Consider the following 20044-nt stretch of genomic DNA (forward strand, 5'->3'; position numbering starts at 1 on the left):
TTTGCCGCTCTTTAACCATTTCTATGCACGTTTCCTGAGAGCCATTTATGCCCATATAAGAATGAGAAACAAAAATGCTTAGACTTTAAAGTAATAAGAAGGCATTGAAATATAATATGTCTAACATATTAATCAACTAATTTATTAATGTTAATGGTATGTTGTTGTTGTTTTTTTTAAGTCACCTGCTGAAATAGGGTTATCTGCATCCAACAGTATTTTCGTGTCAATTGCCGAATTAAATCTTCCTCTTTCATAAGCCTAGTTTTATGGTGGAAGCACCTTATTGTTCTCCTCAAGTCAGGGTTTGGTCGCATCTGGCCATATGGACAATTGAAAAATTGAGATGAAAATAAAGTCTTGCAATATCATTCCCTTCTCCTTCTGTAAAATATACTATGGATGTAATGGAGATTATGTAAAGATATAAAGCAGATATTGGTATATTAGTCATTCTTCAAAAAGGGGGGGGGGCTGGAAAATTTGGAAAAGGATTAATTAAATTGTCAAACGCTTTAATGGACATTTACACCTCTGGTGTTGACACAGCATAGCCTACCTATGCAAGGAGACATAATGCTTATCTATAATACATAGCCTGGGTGAACCCAGACAAACCTTCAAAAAACTGAATTTGCTTTGCAGTTCTGTCTGGAAAGGATCCTATTGACCCCATTTTCAAACTTCCTGTTTTAGGACTTCCAGGGGCGTAGACCAGCAACTTAAATCGGTGCATTAAAGTCTTATAATCGGTGCATTAAAGTCTAATAATTTTGCATTTATTTATTTAGCAGAAACTTTTCTCCAAAGCAACTTACATACAATATGTAAGGGATAATGTATTGTCTGCTGGTAATTATCGGAAAATAAGTCCCTACAGGGCTAACAAGATCCCGATGCGCCATTATCACGCTTATTATACGGAGCCTGCCAAAACGAGAAAAGAAACTTCAAACAATGCGTCTTTTAAAAAGATCCAGAGTGCTAACCAGTGGGCCGCAGGTGCCCAATCTTGCCATCTTGCAACGAGTGAGTTGTCCAAAACCTTTCTTTTTAGTAAACTATGTGTACACGAACAATGTTCTTAATGCTCGAGTTCATATGTAGAGACACTGATGATGCTTCGATCAAAGTTTCAAGTTATGTCGAGCCTTCTTAGTGTTTATAAAAATAGCGATTTTGACGCGACCATGTAGCCTACTAAACTAAAGAAAAGAAAAGAAATCGACCGGAAGTACGTAGACAGGCCAAGGCCAGGCTAATGAAAGGGAGCCTCACTTTGTAAACCTTCTATATTTGTCTATTTAAAGGTACTCTAAGCAATGTCACACGGTTACATTAAAGGTACTCTAAGCAATGTCACACGGTTTCTGTGTGTAAGCGCTAAATGGGGTTATATTGACGCAATGGTCAGATATGGATGATACCTGGGGCAACTTTTTGAGCAATGTTCCAGGGAACCCGTTTCCATGTGTTCTACTGATTAAAGTTGTCAAGAAGCTCTAAAGTTCTCAAGAAACTAGAGGTTGGTATGAGAGAGGGAGTGTATTGTAAGTAAATGTTTTTTTAAATAGCACATTTTTCATGCAAAGCGTTCCACACACAAACAGCATGTCAGACAGAGAGGCGAAAGACACCAGCGTGCCTGTGACTAGGCAATCAGGGCCAGATGTACTAACGCTTTTGCGCCCACTTCAGGCGTATTTGTTTTGCAACGTGCGTGTGTACAAAGGTGTGGCGAGGTATGTACAAACAGGCCGCACTGAGGAAAAAGCGCAGACTGCCTGTCGCGGGAGCTGAAAATGGCAAATTGGGTTTTTCTGTGTCATGCATATGCATTCATAGGAGGGTCAAGGGGAAAGTGGGAGTTTACCGTAAAGAGATGGGAGGGGAAGCATAAAGAGCGCCTAATTATGTATTCTGCGGTATGTACAAAAACTTCCGCACTTATACTTATGCTATATGCACTTATGCTATACTATAGCAAAAGCAACCTTAACTTTCGTTGGCCTTTCGAATGTCTTACTTTCACTTTCACGTCATCCACTTAAACTTTCCTACTGGCTAGATTTGACCAATCTTTCATAGCCTACGTAAGTAGTTTGAGTAGAACTACTGATCTTCATTATCTCCCTGCTTGTTGACATCTTATCATGTATTGTATTATTTCATGATCGCTAATGTTTGATTCTTTTTAATGTTGTCATCAGTTAACTTCATTCAACTGTGCTTGTATGTAGGCTACACCGTTCAGTTGTGGACGTTCGTAAATTGCGGTAGGGGGTGGAGAAAGGCACAGATTACCCAAAGAAGTGATAGTTTGATAAATACCACGTACCACAGCGTTCGCAATCTGCGGTTTGTCCATGTCGCTGATAACGCTACGTTCGCAAATGTACGTACAGTACATCTGGCCCTCAGTGTAGTAGTAGAACAACATAAAACACACATCACATAGTAATGATAACAATATGAACAATATGATGGTAACATTATGACAGACAAAGACAAAACAATTAAAATAATTCAATTAAAACAATCTGATCCTGTGAGGGAAATTTGGTCTCTGTATTTATCTAAATCTGGGAATTAGTGAAACACACTCAGCACACAGTGAACACACAGTGAGGTAAAGCACACACTAATACCGACGCAGTGAGCTGCCTGCTACAGCGGCGCTTGGGGAGCAGTGAGGGGTTAGTTGCCTTGCTCAAGGACACTTCAGACGTTACTAGTGGTCAGGGTTTTAACCGGAAACCCTCTGGTTAAAAGTCCGAAGCGCTAACCAATAGGCCACGGCTGCCCCTTATAAATAGTAAACAATAGAAACCCAGGTGCTGGACGGAGCAGCATGACATGCCATCAGACTCGTAACCCAGGACACTTATTTGAAATAATTAGGCTATAACAAATAATAATAAAATGTAAAATAAATCTTCCTGAATCTCAATATTCTGATCACATATGTGGGCAAATTACTAAATCAGCACCAGTCAGAAGCTACATTCATTGTTGTGCATTTTTTATGATGTCATCACATCATCAAAAGTATTGGTTTTACAAAAAATATTTGGCTTACACACTACATCTTTGCTTGTCACACAATTTTCTAAACAGGTCTTCCAAACATCATAGCCCCACAACAATCTGCAAAACCATACACTAATTATCAGTGTTTGACCAATTATCTAAAACTCATTTTGCAAAACACCACATACAATTTTTTACCTAACACACAAAAATCTAACAGGAAGTAACTTGATTTCGGTTTTCAAACACAACCTATCAACTGCCATACTTATTCGCCACTTATTCACACTCAGTCCTCAATGTACAAACACACTGAACACCATCCGATCATTGCCTTAGTATAGGCCTATGAATAGATATACAGTACTTTATAGGATAGACCATCTCAATCTGTTCCTTGAAACGGTTGAAATGTTCATAACAATGCAGATACTTTGAAATGACAATTAATGGGACTGGGCATATGGTTCTACAAAACTTTACATAAAACGTTTGTCCCTAAGTTACTACAGTTTCTAAAACTGATAGTTCCGGTCCTTGATTGTGATTGGCTGAATTGGCTGAATCACCATATACCTTGACCGCATTCCGTTCTTTATTACTGCGCTACCACAACTTGATACAAAAGTTAAAGTAGCTGCGTCTTGATGTTGCTTGGCAACCATTCAGATAGAGGAAATACATTTCTCGTTGCTTTGCCTTTACTTTATGAAACTTTGGCAGGTATAGCAACACTTTTTGAAAAGCAATAAGCCACTCGAGTGCGTAGGTTACGCTGATTCTACAGCAGCTAAGGGGGGGTTTATGTACTCCGCTAGCACGTTGTGCCTAACAACGCCCCTTAGCTGTTGTAGAATCAGTGTAACCTACGGCCTCTCGGGGCTTATTGCTTAATTTTCTCAGTTGTTTACACACAAAAACTGGTACTTGAGACACAATGACCACAACATAACTAATGCACCAACCCCCTAAAATACTATTTTGTACTTGAATGCCCATCTGCCCATCCCATCCCTAACCACATTACTGAATGCACATCTGACTAAACCTGAGCTGTGTGACCTTCTCCCAAACTTGGTGAAGGTTGAGACATATGTTCTGTCTCAATGAAAAACTCAGATTGTATCCTTCACAGCAGGATATCAGGATTTAGTAAGCATGCTTACACTAAAATGAACCAATACACCGCCACATTAGGAAAATATTTACACATAAGAAAATGCTGTATACAGATCGGATGAGGTTCCACCACCTTAAAAGGCAGCGGTCTAAACTTCAGAGGGAAACAAGCTAACAAGCAACCTTTTAACAGTTTATTAAAAGTGTTTACAGACATTCTGGATGTAGGTCTTATTTTGTTTTCAAAACTACACAAAGGACACAACAACAGATATTTATAATAGATAATAATTAATATCAATTAATGAATGGCTTAATGTTGCAGTTGAAATGTTAAAAGTACAATTCACAGAGTACATTTATTCATTTACTGTATAAATACACATAGGGGAACTTTCACAAAATAATGTCGGTCCAGTGTTCCAAAAGCACTGCTGGTCAACGTGTTGTACATGCACCATGCATCACTAAACTAGATGTATGTACTGTAATATGACGCCGCTCAGTCCTGCATATTCTCTCTGCAAAATAAATCACTCTTGACAATTTGTTTCCATCTCCTACTCCATCGCCGACTCTTGCAACTTTTGTGTATGGTGTATGTAAATCAGTTTGTGTGTGTGTTTGCTTTTATGTTGCTTATGTGTGTGTGTGTGTGTGTGTGTGTGTGTGTGTGTATGTTTATGTACGTTTGTGAGCGTGTGTGTGTGTGCTTGTGTGTATGTGCATGTCTGTAATTTGATGTGTGTGTTTATGTGTGTGTGTGTGTGTGTCTGCATGTGTGTGTGTGCGTTTGTGTGAGTGTGTGTATGTGTGTGTGTGTGCGTGCGTGTGAGTATGTGTGTGTGAGTGTGTGCTTGTGCATGTGTTTGTGCATATGTGTGCATGTGTCTTTATGTGTGTGTGTGTGTGTGTGTGTGTGTGTGTGTGTGCGTGTGCGTGTGTGTGTGTGTGTGCGTGTGTGTGTGAGTGTGCGTGTGTTTGTGTGTGTCTGTGCGTGCATGTGTTGCGTGCGTGTGTACATGCACGCATGCTTGTGTGTGTGTGTGTGTGTGTGTGTGTGTGCATGTGTTTTTGTGCGTGTGTGCATGCACGCATGCTTGTGTGTGTGTGTGTGTGTGTGCATGTGCGTGCTTGTAGAAATGTAATCAGTACCGGCAACCCTTCGCTCAACTCCACCATCTACAGGCCGATTGGCATACAGTCACTAAATTTACACATAAATTAACATATGGCCCCCATGAATGGAATTCCACGAAACTTGGCATGCATTCAGAGGATGTCATAATGATCACTTAATATGGTGTGCAACATGTCATGTCATGCCACATTTTTGCTTTTTTTGTTTCAACTAGGTGGCACTATATAAGGCAAAAGAGTGATTGTGATAGTTCCAACCACCCAATTTTGAAACCATGCTTTGATTCAGTGGAATTCCATTTTATTCATGTAGTCATAACATAGCAGTATGTCTCCAGGTGCCATACAGTAGGTATATAAAAAAAAAAATTCTAATTGGGTACAGGTTCAAGATCAAGTCTATAGCTTTAGTAATAACAACACACCGGCTATTTGAATCTTGCAAAACGTTGTCTTATTTAGTCCTTTGTTTTCCATTGAAACGTAACAAACAGCCGTGACTCAAAGCGTGAAAAAATGTCTGTGTTTTGATTTGGATTCGCCCAGCACATGGTTTTAAGTTTTGAATAAACTGTGTTTAGCGTTTTGCAAAATGTGTGTTTTAGAATAGCTAAATGATTGCAAGGCAGAGAATGTGCTCATGATTTGGCACACCAGTGATCAACAAGTCAAAAGATACTGTAGTTTTCAACCATTGTGCCACAAGTAGGCTATCAGTTTCTGAAATAGACACTGGTAATAGACTCTGAGACACTTTAGGATAATGAGACACTTAAGACATTTAGGATAAGTGTGTTGCCCTATTGTCTACTTGTAGGTATTGTATATTGTCTTCACTACAACACAGTATTACAATATATTTCAAGCATAGATGTTAGTGGATCACTTTGGTACATGAACAATAGCCCACTGTCAATGCTGTATTGCGTTTACATTTTTGAGCCATGACACCATAATACATCTCCTGTGGTAACCGTTCAAATTCTTAGAAATTTCACTCTCTTGTAATTACGCATCTAAACTAAATGTCTGGTGTAGTTTATGCTGTTATGAATCCCCTTCAACCTTCAGAAACAATGACCATTTGATGACTACAAATTGTTCTGTTGAAATTGTTCAGCTGTTCTCATAAACACACGTGGCGAACCTGGAATTAAATCATTTGAAAAGGAGACACTGTGTCTGCGTGTGTCTGGCGTTTGTGTGTGTGTGTATGTGTGTGTGTGTGTGTGTGTGTGTATGTGTGTGTGCGTGCGTGCGTGCGTTCGTGCGTGCGTGTGTGTGTGTGTGTGTGTGTGTGTGTGTGTGTGTTGCAAGCCAATTGGCATGGTGGGGCAGTTTTGGGCTTGGTGTTCTGTTGTCGCAGTGAGGGTGGAGTTGAGAAACACTATTGAACCATGGTTGTAACAATAATAGTGTTTTCACAAGGATGCTTTCGAGAAATCCAGCTGTACAGTACTTGCATGAAATGGAATGATCCTGCAACTAGAATGGTTCTGGAACCTGTCCCGTCAGTAATCAGTATGCCATTGCAACCACCTGGTGTTTCATATAATGCATAACATATGACCATGTGACATTAGCAGATTCCACAGCGTGATTACTTCATGATGCTTTGCATGTGGTGTACTGCACAACTTAGACCCACACTTTACAGACACAATTAGAGGGCAGCAATAACCTCAAAATGATCTTAAGTGGCACTTAAGTTGAATGTGTCATTTTCTAAATATATTTAGGCCTAATCAATTGGCCTTTTCAGACATGCCTCTGAAGGGAGTCATCCCTAAGGGAGTAATCCTTATTGTGTGTGAAGATATTGAAAAGATATGTAGATGGAACAAGGCAGGTTGTAAGATAAAACGGTAACACTTTACTTGACAGTATCAACATAAGAGTGACATGACACTGTTATGAACACATGACACTGTCATGACATATGAACCCTAACCCTAATCCTAACACGTTTTCTAATTTCCTAACCCTAACCCTAATTTTAACCCTAATCCTAACCCTAACTTGTTATGACAAAAAACGAATGTTACTTAATAACAGAAGCATTATGTCATAAACGTTTATGACTTGTTGATGACACGTTCATGACAGTGTCATGTCACTCTTATGTCGACACTGTCAAGTAAAGTGTAACCATACATTCATTTCGTAAACTGCCTTCAGCTATGAGGTTAATGTACGGGGGCGAATTTAACATGGGAATGCATCTCTTTTCTTCATTCTTCTTTATGGATAAAACACAATCTGATTCTGATTCATTCTGAGCTATTGGGAACTGCAGTTAATACACCATTTTTTTTTTTTTAATTATCATGAAACACAATGCAGCTTATACATGGGAAATTACTGAAATGCCCCTGTTCAGCTTACTACTTACAACTAGCCTGACGAGCCAGACCCACATTAAAATGTAGGGTCTGGGCACTCACCGTTCGCAGTGCTCAGTCCGAGGGGCGGGATAATCTGTTGTCTTTCAAATTCCCTCTGCACGCAATAAGACAGCGGCAGCACTATGAGTCCCATGCGGAGCTAGTTGGCTAGTTCAAACGTTTGCCAACTTAATAAAAGCTTAACTCGTGTCACACTGTTCGCCAGCAGCAACATCCATCTTATTTGTTTTCAAGTAGCAGGGAATTCAAGCCAAACCGTTGCAACTCTGCCATCAATCATTATGTTAAGCCCACCTAATGACTCTGTACACGATTTCATTGGCCTGATTAAGTTTCGATTTCTGGAGCTCACAAGCCAACGGAGAGTTGCTAGACTAGCCCTGGCAGCAAATGTAATTGCGCTCTGGTCCATAATGGCTGCCGTGCATCACACAGGTGGGTGCTACTCATTGGTGGTGGTTTATGGAGGTTCCCCCTTCACCGTGAAGCATATATAAATGTAATGTGTTGTTGCATTATGTTACAGTTGTTGCTGTCCCTTGCAATGAATTACTCTATATCACAGAGAGTTTATTGTTTTTTATTATTTATTAGATATCATTGACTTAAATTAAAAGACAAAAACGTATGTAAGTCATTGAACTTGCTCAAACTGTTGCCCCAATAACCAGCTGCTTCTGTAGCGCTGAATCATGGAGGTCGTTAACCACAAGGGGGAGCAGTGGTCAGAGAAACGGTCAGTCTGGTTTTGATTTCCAAACCCAATGCTGTGAGTCCCTTTTGCTGTGGAATAAACATGTCTGCTGAATCCCACTCACTTTACTTTCAGAATGTAACTACATGACAAGTAGTCCTCACTGCTGAAATCTACACAGATATGTAGAGTGACCTCTTCCCGGTCTGCATGACAGACATTAGACCGCTTTACATTACATTACATTACATTTGGCTGACGCATTTTTAACCAAAGAGACTAACAACATGGTAAACAGTTTTAAAGCAATTCTCCACAATTTTAGGACAATTTAAAAACGGTAGAGTACAGTAAGAATAAGTGCATCAGTGAGTGCTGTTTTTAACAGTTACGTGTCAGTTCAGCTTTAACCATGTAAAGCTCCGAAAGATGGAGTTACCATGAAAGGTTGTTGATATTTGAGTTCCACGGCCTATCAAATGGCTACCCTCCTGTCCCGAGTGTTGATTGACTGAATGTGTTTATAGCTCCATCTGAGCCTCTGTGAGTGCACACACTCAATGGAGAACAACGAGGAGTAGGCTAGCCTATACTCTTCTGAATTAGAGTTTGAGAATTTGACTTCTGACTGAATCTATAAGTCCAGCCTATACTATACTATATGTTCACTGTCTTGCATCACACCATGTCTGTCAATGCAAGGTGAAAGAGCCCATGGACTGTCCGGTGGTTTGACCTGCTGCATATATGTCTGTCAGGTGAAAGAGTTTGTGGACTTTGGCTGCTAATATTTTATCAGGCTTTCAGGAGGCTCCTGTCTACAGACTAAAGGCAGAGATATTAGTAAACAGCACATGATTTAAGCAAAGTTCAGTGAGGCCAAGGGACCATTAAAGATAAGACAAGCTAAAAAAAAACGTATTTTCATTGTGGTAAAGTTTTCATAAAGCTTCCATATAATATTGGAAGAGACTTTGAACTTGTTTTGTTTGACTCCACCCCCCACCCCATCTCCAACTGTTTTAGTGTGTGTGTGTGTGTGTGTGTGTGTGTGTGTGAGAGAGAGAGAGAGAGAGAGAGAGAGAGAGAGAGAGAGAGAGAGAGAGAGAGAGTGGGTGGGTGTGTTTGTGTGTTTGTGTGTGTGTGTGTGTGTGTGTAAGGGTAACACAATGTGGGAAAATGTGAATAGTAATAGAACATCACTTGATCGCTTCCTTTGTTGTTGTTCTATCAGGCCGTGAATTTGTCAGTAATGGTTAAGTGGACCAGACAGCATAACAGGCTAACCTAGTTCTAAGTGTCACCACAACATTATACTATTGACCCCAGGGGGAGGGGTTCTTGTCTGCTAGTATAAACATGGGCCTTCCTGAGGGGCAGACATTGCAGTTGGACACCATGACTGTGGAACTGTTCCTCGACCTTCATTCGCAGCCTTGCCGAGCAGTCTACCTCTTTGCCAAGAAAGCCAACATTCCATTTGAATACAAGAAGGTGGATTTGGCCTCAGGTAGTGCTACTTGCTGATTTTATCTTATCTTTAATCTACAGTCAACGTAAAAATGTTATCACCTTTTCCGTTACCTTATAATCTACAGTCAACGTAAAAATGTTATCATCTTTTCCGTTACCTTATAACTCTTCGGCAAACTGTGAGAGTAGAAGATGTTTTCATAGCTTTTGGTTATGCATACATGCGTATCTTCCACGAGCAGAAACCTCTATTGCGCAATGTGGACTTTCCCAGAGTTCAGTTGCCCATAGAGAATAAGACAGCGAGGCAGACAGACAGAGTTCAGTTGCCCGTAGAGAACAAGACAGTGAGGCAGACAGACAGAGTTCAGTTGCCCGTAGAGAACAAGACAGCGAGGCAGACAGACAGCTGTGAATTTGGCAACTCATTAACTCTTCAGCTGCACTGTGAAGCACACATGGTCTGACATGAGCATTTAAACCTGTTCATCTGGCAAAGATCTCCCTCAAAACAGTATAATACAAGCAAACAGCAGGAAACAGGGAAGAGAGGTGTCACCTATGTGACATAAAGCTGTAAGAACAGGAGGGAAGCAAGAAAAAGCAAAAGGGGATCTGTGGCAATTATTAGGAACTGACATGACTATGTTATCGGCTGTTTTGAGATTAGCAGTAATGAAGGGGTCAGCACTATGTTCCCACAGCCTTGTGTTCCCACATTTCTAAGGTTAGGGTTAGGGTTGAGGTTAGGGTTAGGGTTAGGGTTAGGGTTGAGGTTAGGGTTAGACCTGAGGTGTGGGTGGGCAGGTTAGGGTTAGGGAACATAGGGGTTAGGAAACATAGGGCTGTGGGAACATAGGCATGCTCCCGTAATAGAAACCTAAAGTTGTTGCCTCCTCCACTCCTGCACAGGTGAGCAGTATGGAGAAGAGTTCGGCCAGATCAGCATGGTGCGCAAGGTTCCTGTGCTGAGGGATGGAGACTTCATCCTCACTGAGAGGTATGTTTATGCAATGTCACGCAAGGTCACACAGCTAACGTTTAGATATTTATTAGATGGAGACTTCATTTTCACTGAGAGGTATGTTAATGCAAGGTCAGGGCTAACGTTTAGATATTTATCAGGCAGACACTTCACTGAAAGGTATGTTATAACGCAAGGTCACGTAATTGAGTACTTTCGAGCATTGTTGAATATTGGGGGGGGGGGGGGGGGGGGGGGGCGTGTCCCCCTCAAAGTGTATTATGATTACGGCCTTACGTCATCATGCTTTGAATGCTTTGTTGAATAAGGAGAGTTAAGTGCATGGCCACAAAGCTACCCTGAATGGGAAACATGGTTGTTTTCTCCATCGTAAAATCTCAGACTTTGAAATTACCACTAAAAAAGGGTGAATCTGACGCAAATACTGTGGCGCAATCCATCCCTCTGATCAACGCCCCCCTCCACATTGAGTCTTGCCACTTGTCACTTTTAGTTGGAGATTCAGGAGGAAGTTGCTGAAGCCTGCTGTGAGTGGTCTTTGGTTGCAAGACAGCCAATCAGTGTAAAGCTCACTTATTTATTCATATGGGTGCCAGCCAGATAACCATGAGGGGGCGCTAGATATCTACTATTTTATTACCTGATGCTAGCAGATGTGGGTTTTAACCTCCCAAACCCAAAGTGCTGCAGGTTTGAGCCTGGGCAGGTGCAGGGCTGAGCTGAGCTGAGCTGAGCTTCAAGGTGCTCTAAGCGATGCTGGGTAACGTCACTTCTGTTGACTTTCAAACAAAACAAAGAGCTAGTTTGCTACTTCCTCCCCCTCCCTCCCATGCTGCTCCCGTGCAATTGAAACTCTCCTAAACGCGCATCTCGTCTGTGATTTGCTGGAACAGTTTGTTATGTTTTTATGGGCTAGGTTTGCCCAGGTTGTTTTTGTTGCCGTTTTTGGAGCCTGGGCTGTCCACTTTTTTTTTACAGTCTATTCAGGACACAGACAGCTAGCGGTTGGTTAGGTGATGTTTGTAGTAAGTGACATAAAATGTTTTAGCATAAAAGACGCGTGGCATCGTTTGGAGCACCTTTCACTGTCAAAAAATACAATACAGGTTAACGTTACACCTGCATTCCACGAGAGATTTGTGACAGCAGTTGCCTTCAGTTGGAGTGTCCCTCTGCTTCTAGCATAGCCATCCTGATGTATCTGGCTGAGAAGTTCAGCACACCTGATCACTGGTACCCTGCAGAGTCACAGAAGAGAGCTCGGGTTAACGAGTATCTGTCCTGGCAGCACAAGGCTATCCGGGAGAGTGGCTCAAAGATCTTCTGGTTCAGGGTAAGAAGGTTAACAAACATCAGACAATATCATGGTAAATTTACTTATCAGCAAGTATTCACAATTTTGTGCTGCCAAATGCAATCTTGTTAACATGCATTTATTTGCCTATTTGATTCCCCGCACTGGTTTAGTCAATACTCGGTCACCCTCATTCTCTCTCACCCAGCTGCTGATGCTCAGGTTGTCCATCTCTCTCTCTCCCACACACACACACACACACACACACACACACACACTCCCATTGCAGGCAATGGTGCCCCTGCTCACGGGAGCCCCTGTGGACCAGGAGAGGATGGACTCAGCGGTGGAGGATCTGACCAGCTCGCTGACCATATTTGAAGAGAAGTTCCTCCAGAAGACGTCCTTCATCATAGGGCAGGATATTTCCCTGGCTGACCTGGTTGCTATCGTGGAACTGATGCAGGCAAGTGCTCTTGGTCATGGAGGCATCACTTAGTCTATAAGCAGAGGTACCCTAGATCAACGGTTTTCAAAGTTTTTGTTCGGCAAACCCCAAAAAACATTGGTCACATTTAGCAACCAACCGGCAAAAATTAGTTGCAAGATGGAAAATGTTGCAAAATAGATGTTAGTGACAGAGGCAGAAAATGCCTTCTCTCATAGCTAGGCTATGTCAACAGCAAAGGCATTCATGTCAATAGCCTTTGACAATCTGATTTATTAAGGAAAGGATAACTGTTTTTTATGGACGGAGAACCAAACCAGCAGATAAAACAGAAGGTTAAAACAGACTCAATAAAACAGGAATAAAACATTGACACTTGCACGTTGCATCCAACACTCCAGCACAGGACTGCCAGAACAGCTGTGTGTAACAATTCCATTCTACATTATGCAACATCTACAGTGTACTTGTACATAGACACCCTGGAGTCCTTGCCCAAGAGGACAAAATTAAGAAATGTGATAGATGTTTGGCAAATGTTAATATTTAGTCAGTTGGAAGTTCTGTTGCAGTGGGACTGGGAGCTACTAGTGCTCCAGTGGAGGGGGAAAGCAGACTGAGTAGGATCAAATGGATTACACCATGACAAAACACAAGAAAACAGTTTAACAAAAGAATCTTAACTCTGCAAAACATGATCATACATGTACAACGTCCCCAAAACTTCATATTCTCATAATTCACTTTCCAATGCAATAAATTAGGGTAATGATAATTGACATCATTGTTTATTATTGCTATTTTCCTTAATGTTGTCTTACCAACATTTTAAAATTGACTATATGTTGTTTTTACTTGTACTGTAAGTCGCTTTGGACAAAAGTGTCTTCTAAATAATACAACCATAATCATAACCATAACCATAACCATCAGAGGCGATTCTAGAGTCTGTGGGGGCCCCAAGCAAAAATTCCAAGGGGGCCATACCGACAAGTGTTATCACCATTATGTTATACCACCATTAGGTTATTATGTTAAATAATAAAAATACAAAAAGCGTATTATAAAAATTCTTATATTTTGACATGTATCTCACCACTGCAAGCTGGACTTGCCTTACATGTGTGTGTAGAGCAGACTGTCCTGAATCTGGCAATATCATTGCCATGGTCGTGGAGGGATTCTCTGGGGCTTAGCAATTTACCGACATATGTGGTGTGCGCCTTACAGAAATAAATGGCATTTTTTTATTTAGTGATGAAAAATCCATATCCATGCGTTCCATATCTGTGACACGAACTGATCTGACCTGACTTGACCCGAGTTTGCGTGTTAGCCTGTGTGTGCCTGCCTTTAGGGTGTATGCACTCATAGATTCTCTACAACAACTTTTTACTGCATTGCCATGAACAAAGTAGAGGCAAAAAAGGGGTTTCTTTGTTGAACAAATTGGGATGCAATGTGAGCCTTGAATTGGATGCCATGCAGGAATTTGCTAGGATCTCAAAACCGGATTATGAACATGCTTTGCCATAGAGAAACAAACACAGATAGCATGATTATAAACATGCTTTGCCACAAAAACAGACAAAAACGTGGGGTAAGTCCAGCTATATGAAGTTATTATTTTGCTGTCACTTTGTCTGTTTTATAACCCAGAAGGATGTACTTGGTATCAAATGATAGCTCCGTGTCCCCTCTTTCATCTGACATGCGTGGCATAGGCTATCTATCTGATCACGGGTCCGCGAGTAATTCAAACGAGAGTAATGGGTGTGCAGCGTTGGTTTGTGTACATGACGTTATTATTTTGCAGTCACTTCGTCTGTTGTTATAAGCCAGAAGGATCGATATACATGGTACCAATGGATAGCCCTGTATCTCCTCTTTCATCTGATATGCTTACCATATCTATGCGATCACGGGTTCGCGAGTAATTCAAACGAGAGTAATGGGTGCGCAGGTGAACGCAGAGAAGTAGACTGTAAATATTATGCAATTTGATTTAATTCCCCCCCCCCCATACTTCATCGTACAGATAAGTGTGTAGTCTCGTTGGAAAGCCCCACTTCTGCTCTGTCACACAATAAATGTTTCATCTCGCTGCGATGCACAGTTGCGGAGCAATGTAACAAAGCACACACAGCCAAGGCAAACACTGCCACTGTAAATTTGTGTGTGAATAGTTTGTTCTTTTCTGGTCAATGTCTTCTTTTGTGTGTTTGTGTGTGTGTGTGTGTGTGTGTGTGTGTGTGTGTGTGTGTGTGTTTGTTCTTCCTTCAATGTTTGGATCTGTGAATCATTCCCTGTGTTAAGGTCCAAATAAAAGCATTAAAATGTGTGTGTGTGTGTGTGCGCGTGTGCGTGTGTGCGCGTGTGCGTGTGTGCGTGTGTGTGTGTGCGAGTGTGTGTGTGTGTGTGTGTGTGTGTGTGTGTGCGTGTGTGCGTGCGTGTGTGTGTGTGTGTGTGTGTGTGTGTGTGTGTGTGCGTGCGTGCGTGCGTGTGTGTGTGTGTGTGTGCGCGTGTGTGTGAGCAGCCGGTTGGCACAGGCTTAGACGTGTTTGAGGGGCGCCCCCTGCTGGGTGAGTGGAGAGACAGGGTGAAGAAGGAGCTTGGGGAGTCTCTGTTCGACGAAGCCCATCACGTCATCATGCATGCTCACACCCTGCCACAGGAACTGGAGGACAAAGGCATGCTGGAGTTCCTCAAGCCCAGGCTGAAGAAGCTCTTCAACTGATCAAGAGTCCCACACAAGGCCTGACACTGTTGTGTGCTACAGAAATGCTAATATTTTCTGTCATTTCTGTTCTGCTTTTTTTTTTTGGAACTTGTAAAAGTAATTCATAAGATAACCAAAAGACATACAATACTTATATGTATGCTATTGCATGCAAATATAATTAATGGCCAAACTGTGTGAAGACAAAGCATTTACATTGTATTTCACAATATACAACACAATATTTGCCATTTTATTGTTTGTTTGTAGAGAGTTATCTGTAAATTATACATAGCAGGTGTATTTACAGGTAAGCTAGTGTTTGACTAATGCTCTCTGATTTGAAAATATATTCAAGAGTGAGAAGCTCTTCGCACTACGTTACTTCAGACATCTTACATTACATACATTATATAAAAAAATATATTGTATAAGATTCACAATAGGAAAGATATTGTATAAGATACCAGTACACAATAAGACAGATATTGGGGCCATAAAACTGTTGTAAATGTGACATATGGATTTGTGAGAGTATGGATAGAGATTTACTCACGTTTACACCCAAAACGACTCAAGTCGTTGAACCCAGATCCACATCCATGATGATGGACTAACAGTTTCTAATGCATACTAAACCACACCACACCACTTCATATAAGAACCTTTATTGGTATTGACAAAATTGAAACATATTCTGATAATCATTCTGATAATTGGTGAATGAACTGACACAGCAATGATATGATGTAATAAACACCAATAATATACCATATCTATAGAGCCCAGGAGGTGTCATTGCAAGATATTTTTGTGTATCGCGAGAATGTGTTTCGCGTGCGCACGATTTACTAAATTGAGAGCACAATTTAGTTAAATGAGTGCACAATTTAGTAAAACATGCGCATGATTTAGTAAAATGTGCATAGCATTTGGTAAATGAGCGCACGTTGTCTAGATACAGTATATACCAAAAAATATCTTGCAATGGCCCCTCTAGGGTTCCGTACTTGCTTAACAATACTTAATGATTAAATAGTTCTGTGCTGTTACTGGTAAATCCATACATTATGCTACATCCATACATTATGTTAAAACGGTTTCCCTGCTCTGGCCTTTGCTGGCTGGTTCTGAAGGGTCCTTCCAACAGGGCCCACAGCGTAGTCTGTCCTTCAGATGCCTGTTGGAAGCGGTCAGCAGCCCTGCGGTGCTCACGCAGTAGAAGGTGCACCCCACCATGACGATGTGATAGGAGATCTTGTGCCCCTGGAGGTGGGAGATGAAGAAGAAGGACACGATGAGGAGCGTGGTGATGTAGACGCCCACCAGAGACACGGTGAGCTTGCAAACCTGCAGGTAGGAGGCTGAGCTCTGGCACTGGGTCTGATTCTTGCGGAGGGCGAGCGTGTGCTGGCACAGGTGCACCACCAGGCGCAGCGACGTGGGCAGCATCACCATGAGGGGCAGCGGGCAGAGTAGGCAGATGAAGGTGGCGGTGTAGAGAGTCGTGTTGATCCAGGGGGCAAAGTCTGTAACAGCAGAGTAACTGGCATTCTGCGGACCGCTGGCATTGGTGGCATGGGTTCCATTCAGCCGGTAGATGACAAGGCGCAGAGTCAGAAAGGGGCTGAGCAAGAGGCAAGAGACAACGAAGGTGAGCAGGAGGGCGGCGCCGACGAGAGAGGAGATGTTCCTCTTCAGTGCCCCGAAACACTCCATGGAGAAGCTGACCACCTTCACACAGTAGAACACGTTCAGCCAGGCGATGGACCAGAAGCTCATGCAGCAGCTGGCCAGCCAGAGGAAGAGCACAGCGCTGAAGATGGGGTTCATCTGGCCGTCTCTGGTGGCCGTGGCACTGGTGGACACCAGCAGTATAAACAGGAAGCAGGAGAGGCTCAGCAGCACGTTGCTGAGCGAGATGGAGCAGACCACAGCGTTGACCACCGGAGCCTTCCGACTGCGCCACAGCTGCAGCAGCGTCAGCAGCAGATTGTAGATGTTCAGCGGCACCCCTGCCCACAACGGCACGGACATCATGGCCAACTCTGAGACGTCTGAACCCGACGCCATCCTACCACTGGCTTAGTCCAGCCTCACACTGACAGTCGACAGGATGCCTGGCGTCTTATACAGACCCCTGACTGTTTACCATGTATTTAAATAAGTCTGGAGGCCTTCCTCCATATATTTAAAGTAGTCTGCTTGCTATTCTATAAGTATTTAAATCAAGCAGGTTGCTGTTCTACATGTATTTAAATCATTGTCTGTCTATACCCCCAATCCTAGAGAAGACTGCCATGAGTATGAGGGTATCAGGTTGCCACAGGAGAATCTGAAAACACAAATTAGTCACGATGGCAAGAACATCTGCAGCATCTGCTCTGTGTGAGTCTTTGAGATGAGATCACATGCTGAGGATTAGTGAAATGGAGAGTTTTAGAAACTATAAAGAGAACCGTTTATTACGATGAAGACAAAAGTTTCAGACATCAACAACAATAGACACTTCTGAAGTTTCAGTGTTTTGGTGTGGATACCACACATTTGGGAAACGATATGAAACAGATAAAGTGGATGGAGATTGTTTTCACTTCATATTATTCGGCTCACAGGAAGACACAATCATCCTTGTCCCAAATGTATTTGACTTGATTTGACAGTTATCAGTATATTTCCAACATGTGCAAGCACACACAAATGCCATTAATACAATTGAAATAAAAAAAATATATTTTAATGGACTATAATTAGGCATATTTAATTTCACTGGCTATTTATTACTTGATACAGAACAGATAAGGGGGTAATGTGATACATAACATTTCCTGAGCTTTCCTTTTTGCTTCTTTTCAACAGAGAGTGGAAGTGAAATGGCTCGGATTGCATTCTCGGATGTAGCAAAGTCTGTTTAGGAGCATTTTAAAAAGACCTAAAGTGACCTAATTTCCTTGAGATCACCCAATATATAGTATGGTAAACACCCTGATTAGATGTCTACTTAGTTTTATTACAGACAATATAGATCATATTCACAGTTAATATCTTTCTTAGTCATGCTTGATATTTGTAATTTTGGTTGCCAAAAAAATGCCATTCTGATGTCCACACTGTTATACCAGAATATACTGTATACTGTAAATACATAATTATATACAGTACATTTAGGAATAATTAAGAATAAATATGGTTGATGTTCATATGACAAGGCAACAACACAGTATCAACTAAGTCTCAGATCATTGATCAAGAAGTCTGACTGAATCTGATTTCGCCACAGTTAATAAGAGCACACACTTTAAAAATGCAAATACATGATTTCCCCTTCGTGGCTTCAGTTTAAACAGAAATTTCACTATTCAAATCCTCAGGTGTGGATGACATTGATTGATTCTGAAGACAAGGTAATGGATATGTTTCCCATTCAAAGTTTGGAGTCTTGTGTGTGTGTGTTTGGAATCGGAAGGATGCTAAACTAGACACAGTGACATGATGGAGATCGACTCCGTAGCCAAAGTGAGGCTAAGCCTAACACTAGGCCTGCCGCTCCCCTAACGCTAGGCCTGCAGCTACCCTAACACTAGGCCTGCAGCTACCCTAACGCTAGGCCTGCAGCTCCCGTACAACACTAGGCCCGCAGCTCCCGTACAACACTAGGCCTGCAGCTGATTCCGAGATCCCCGTAACAGCTGGATCTGCCAGCAGCGTCTGGCAGGCTGGGCATATGGCATTGGATTGGGCCCCAGTGGAGCAGCAGCACTGGTGAGCCAGAGCCAGAGGCCTGAGTACCGGTCAGTGACCGGGGTGGGGACGACAGCTCCATCAACAGCTTCCTCTAGCCAGACAACATTGTTAAAACCAATCGGAAGGTGGCCTAAGACTGACATCAGAATAAAAACTAGCCTTTTTTTTGTATTTGTCAGTACTGTGCACATATAGGGTTGCCACATTTGATTTGTGAAAATCTTTGCCGCTGGCCCTGACTTTGATTGTAGGCCTAATCCTCCTCAGTCTCGCGCCCCATTTTATCAAACCAAATCGAACCGAAATTATTTTTTTTTACTAGGCTACCCTCTCCAATCTGTTGCCTACCCGCACGCACTCACTCTCTTCGACATGCTTGCTGCGTGCGGCCGGTAGTTGTTAGATGATGCTGATGGTTAAGGTAAACTTTCGTTTCGCAGGTCTGCATTACAACCAAGCATGCCTGCCTCCGACAGAGGATACAATCAAGATAACTTAAAAAAGCAGAAAAATAGTAGGATTGCAGGAGCGGAACGTAGGTTGTATTGAAAGTGAAACTAGGGAATACTTAAAAAAAAATAGAAGTGCCTTTGTACCAAAAAACGTGACATTTGGAGGAAAGGTTATCAATTTTCCGGGACAGACATTTAAAAAAGAGAACAATCCCGGGAAAAACAGAACGTGTGGTAACCCTACGCACATATAGTATTCGTATAAATAGGCTATCTTGTCCTTTTAACATTGCTAAAGCCAATGGTGGCCTAAGCCTTTTGCCATTTACACAATTGCCTACTAGGCTATAGGTGAAAGACAATAAAACAGTCATGTAGGTAAAATATTAAAGCAATTTAAGAAAATTGCCATTTCATTGCTGTTGCCATCAGTGAAAATTATGCAGAATTAAATGTAAATAAATCCAGATATTTTCTGAATAGTGGATCTATGGCTCTTTCATGGTCTCTCATTCATCAGACTGTTACTGTAAGCATGCAT

The 20044-nt window shown here is 41.9% G+C and overlaps 2 protein-coding genes across 2 annotated transcripts; one reads left to right on the forward strand and one right to left on the reverse strand.

Annotated features, from left to right (window-relative positions):
- Positions 1 to 9742: 9742 nt before the first annotated feature.
- On the forward strand, positions 9743 to 16082 carry gstt1a (glutathione S-transferase theta 1a). Its single transcript, XM_076270338.1, has 5 exons — positions 9743 to 9898; positions 10774 to 10861; positions 12029 to 12179; positions 12430 to 12606; positions 15125 to 16082. The coding sequence occupies exons 1-5, from the start codon at positions 9748 to 9750 to the stop codon at positions 15323 to 15325; spliced, it is 768 nt and encodes a 255-aa protein (XP_076126453.1). The 5' UTR covers positions 9743 to 9747; the 3' UTR covers positions 15326 to 16082.
- Positions 16083 to 16393: 311 nt separating this feature from the next.
- On the reverse strand, positions 16394 to 17380 carry LOC143106787 (taste receptor type 2 member 40-like). Its single transcript, XM_076271264.1, has one exon. The coding sequence runs from the start codon at positions 17378 to 17380 to the stop codon at positions 16394 to 16396; it is 987 nt and encodes a 328-aa protein (XP_076127379.1).
- Between the last annotated feature and the right edge of the window lie 2664 nt (positions 17381 to 20044).

Source organism: Alosa pseudoharengus, unplaced genomic scaffold (assembly GCF_046254945.1).
Source record: "Alosa pseudoharengus isolate Yale_2024_CS ecotype anadromous, Long Island Sound unplaced genomic scaffold, YU_APseudo_1.1 YU_APseudo_1.1_scf_6, whole genome shotgun sequence".
In the NCBI taxonomy this organism is placed as follows: domain Eukaryota; kingdom Metazoa; phylum Chordata; class Actinopteri; order Clupeiformes; family Clupeidae; genus Alosa; species Alosa pseudoharengus.

Coding starts and splice junctions, on each gene's coding strand:
- gstt1a (XM_076270338.1), top strand. CDS start 9,748: ATGGGCCTTCCTGAGGGGCAGACATTGCAGTTGGACACCATGACTGTG. Junction 9,899..10,773: donor GAAGGTGGATTTGGCCTCAG/GTAGTGCTACTT, acceptor ACTCCTGCACAG/GTGAGCAGTATGGAGAAGAG. Junction 12,607..15,124: donor CTATCGTGGAACTGATGCAG/GCAAGTGCTCTT, acceptor GTGTGTGAGCAG/CCGGTTGGCACAGGCTTAGA.
- LOC143106787 (XM_076271264.1), bottom strand. CDS start 17,380: ATGGCGTCGGGTTCAGACGTCTCAGAGTTGGCCATGATGTCCGTGCCG.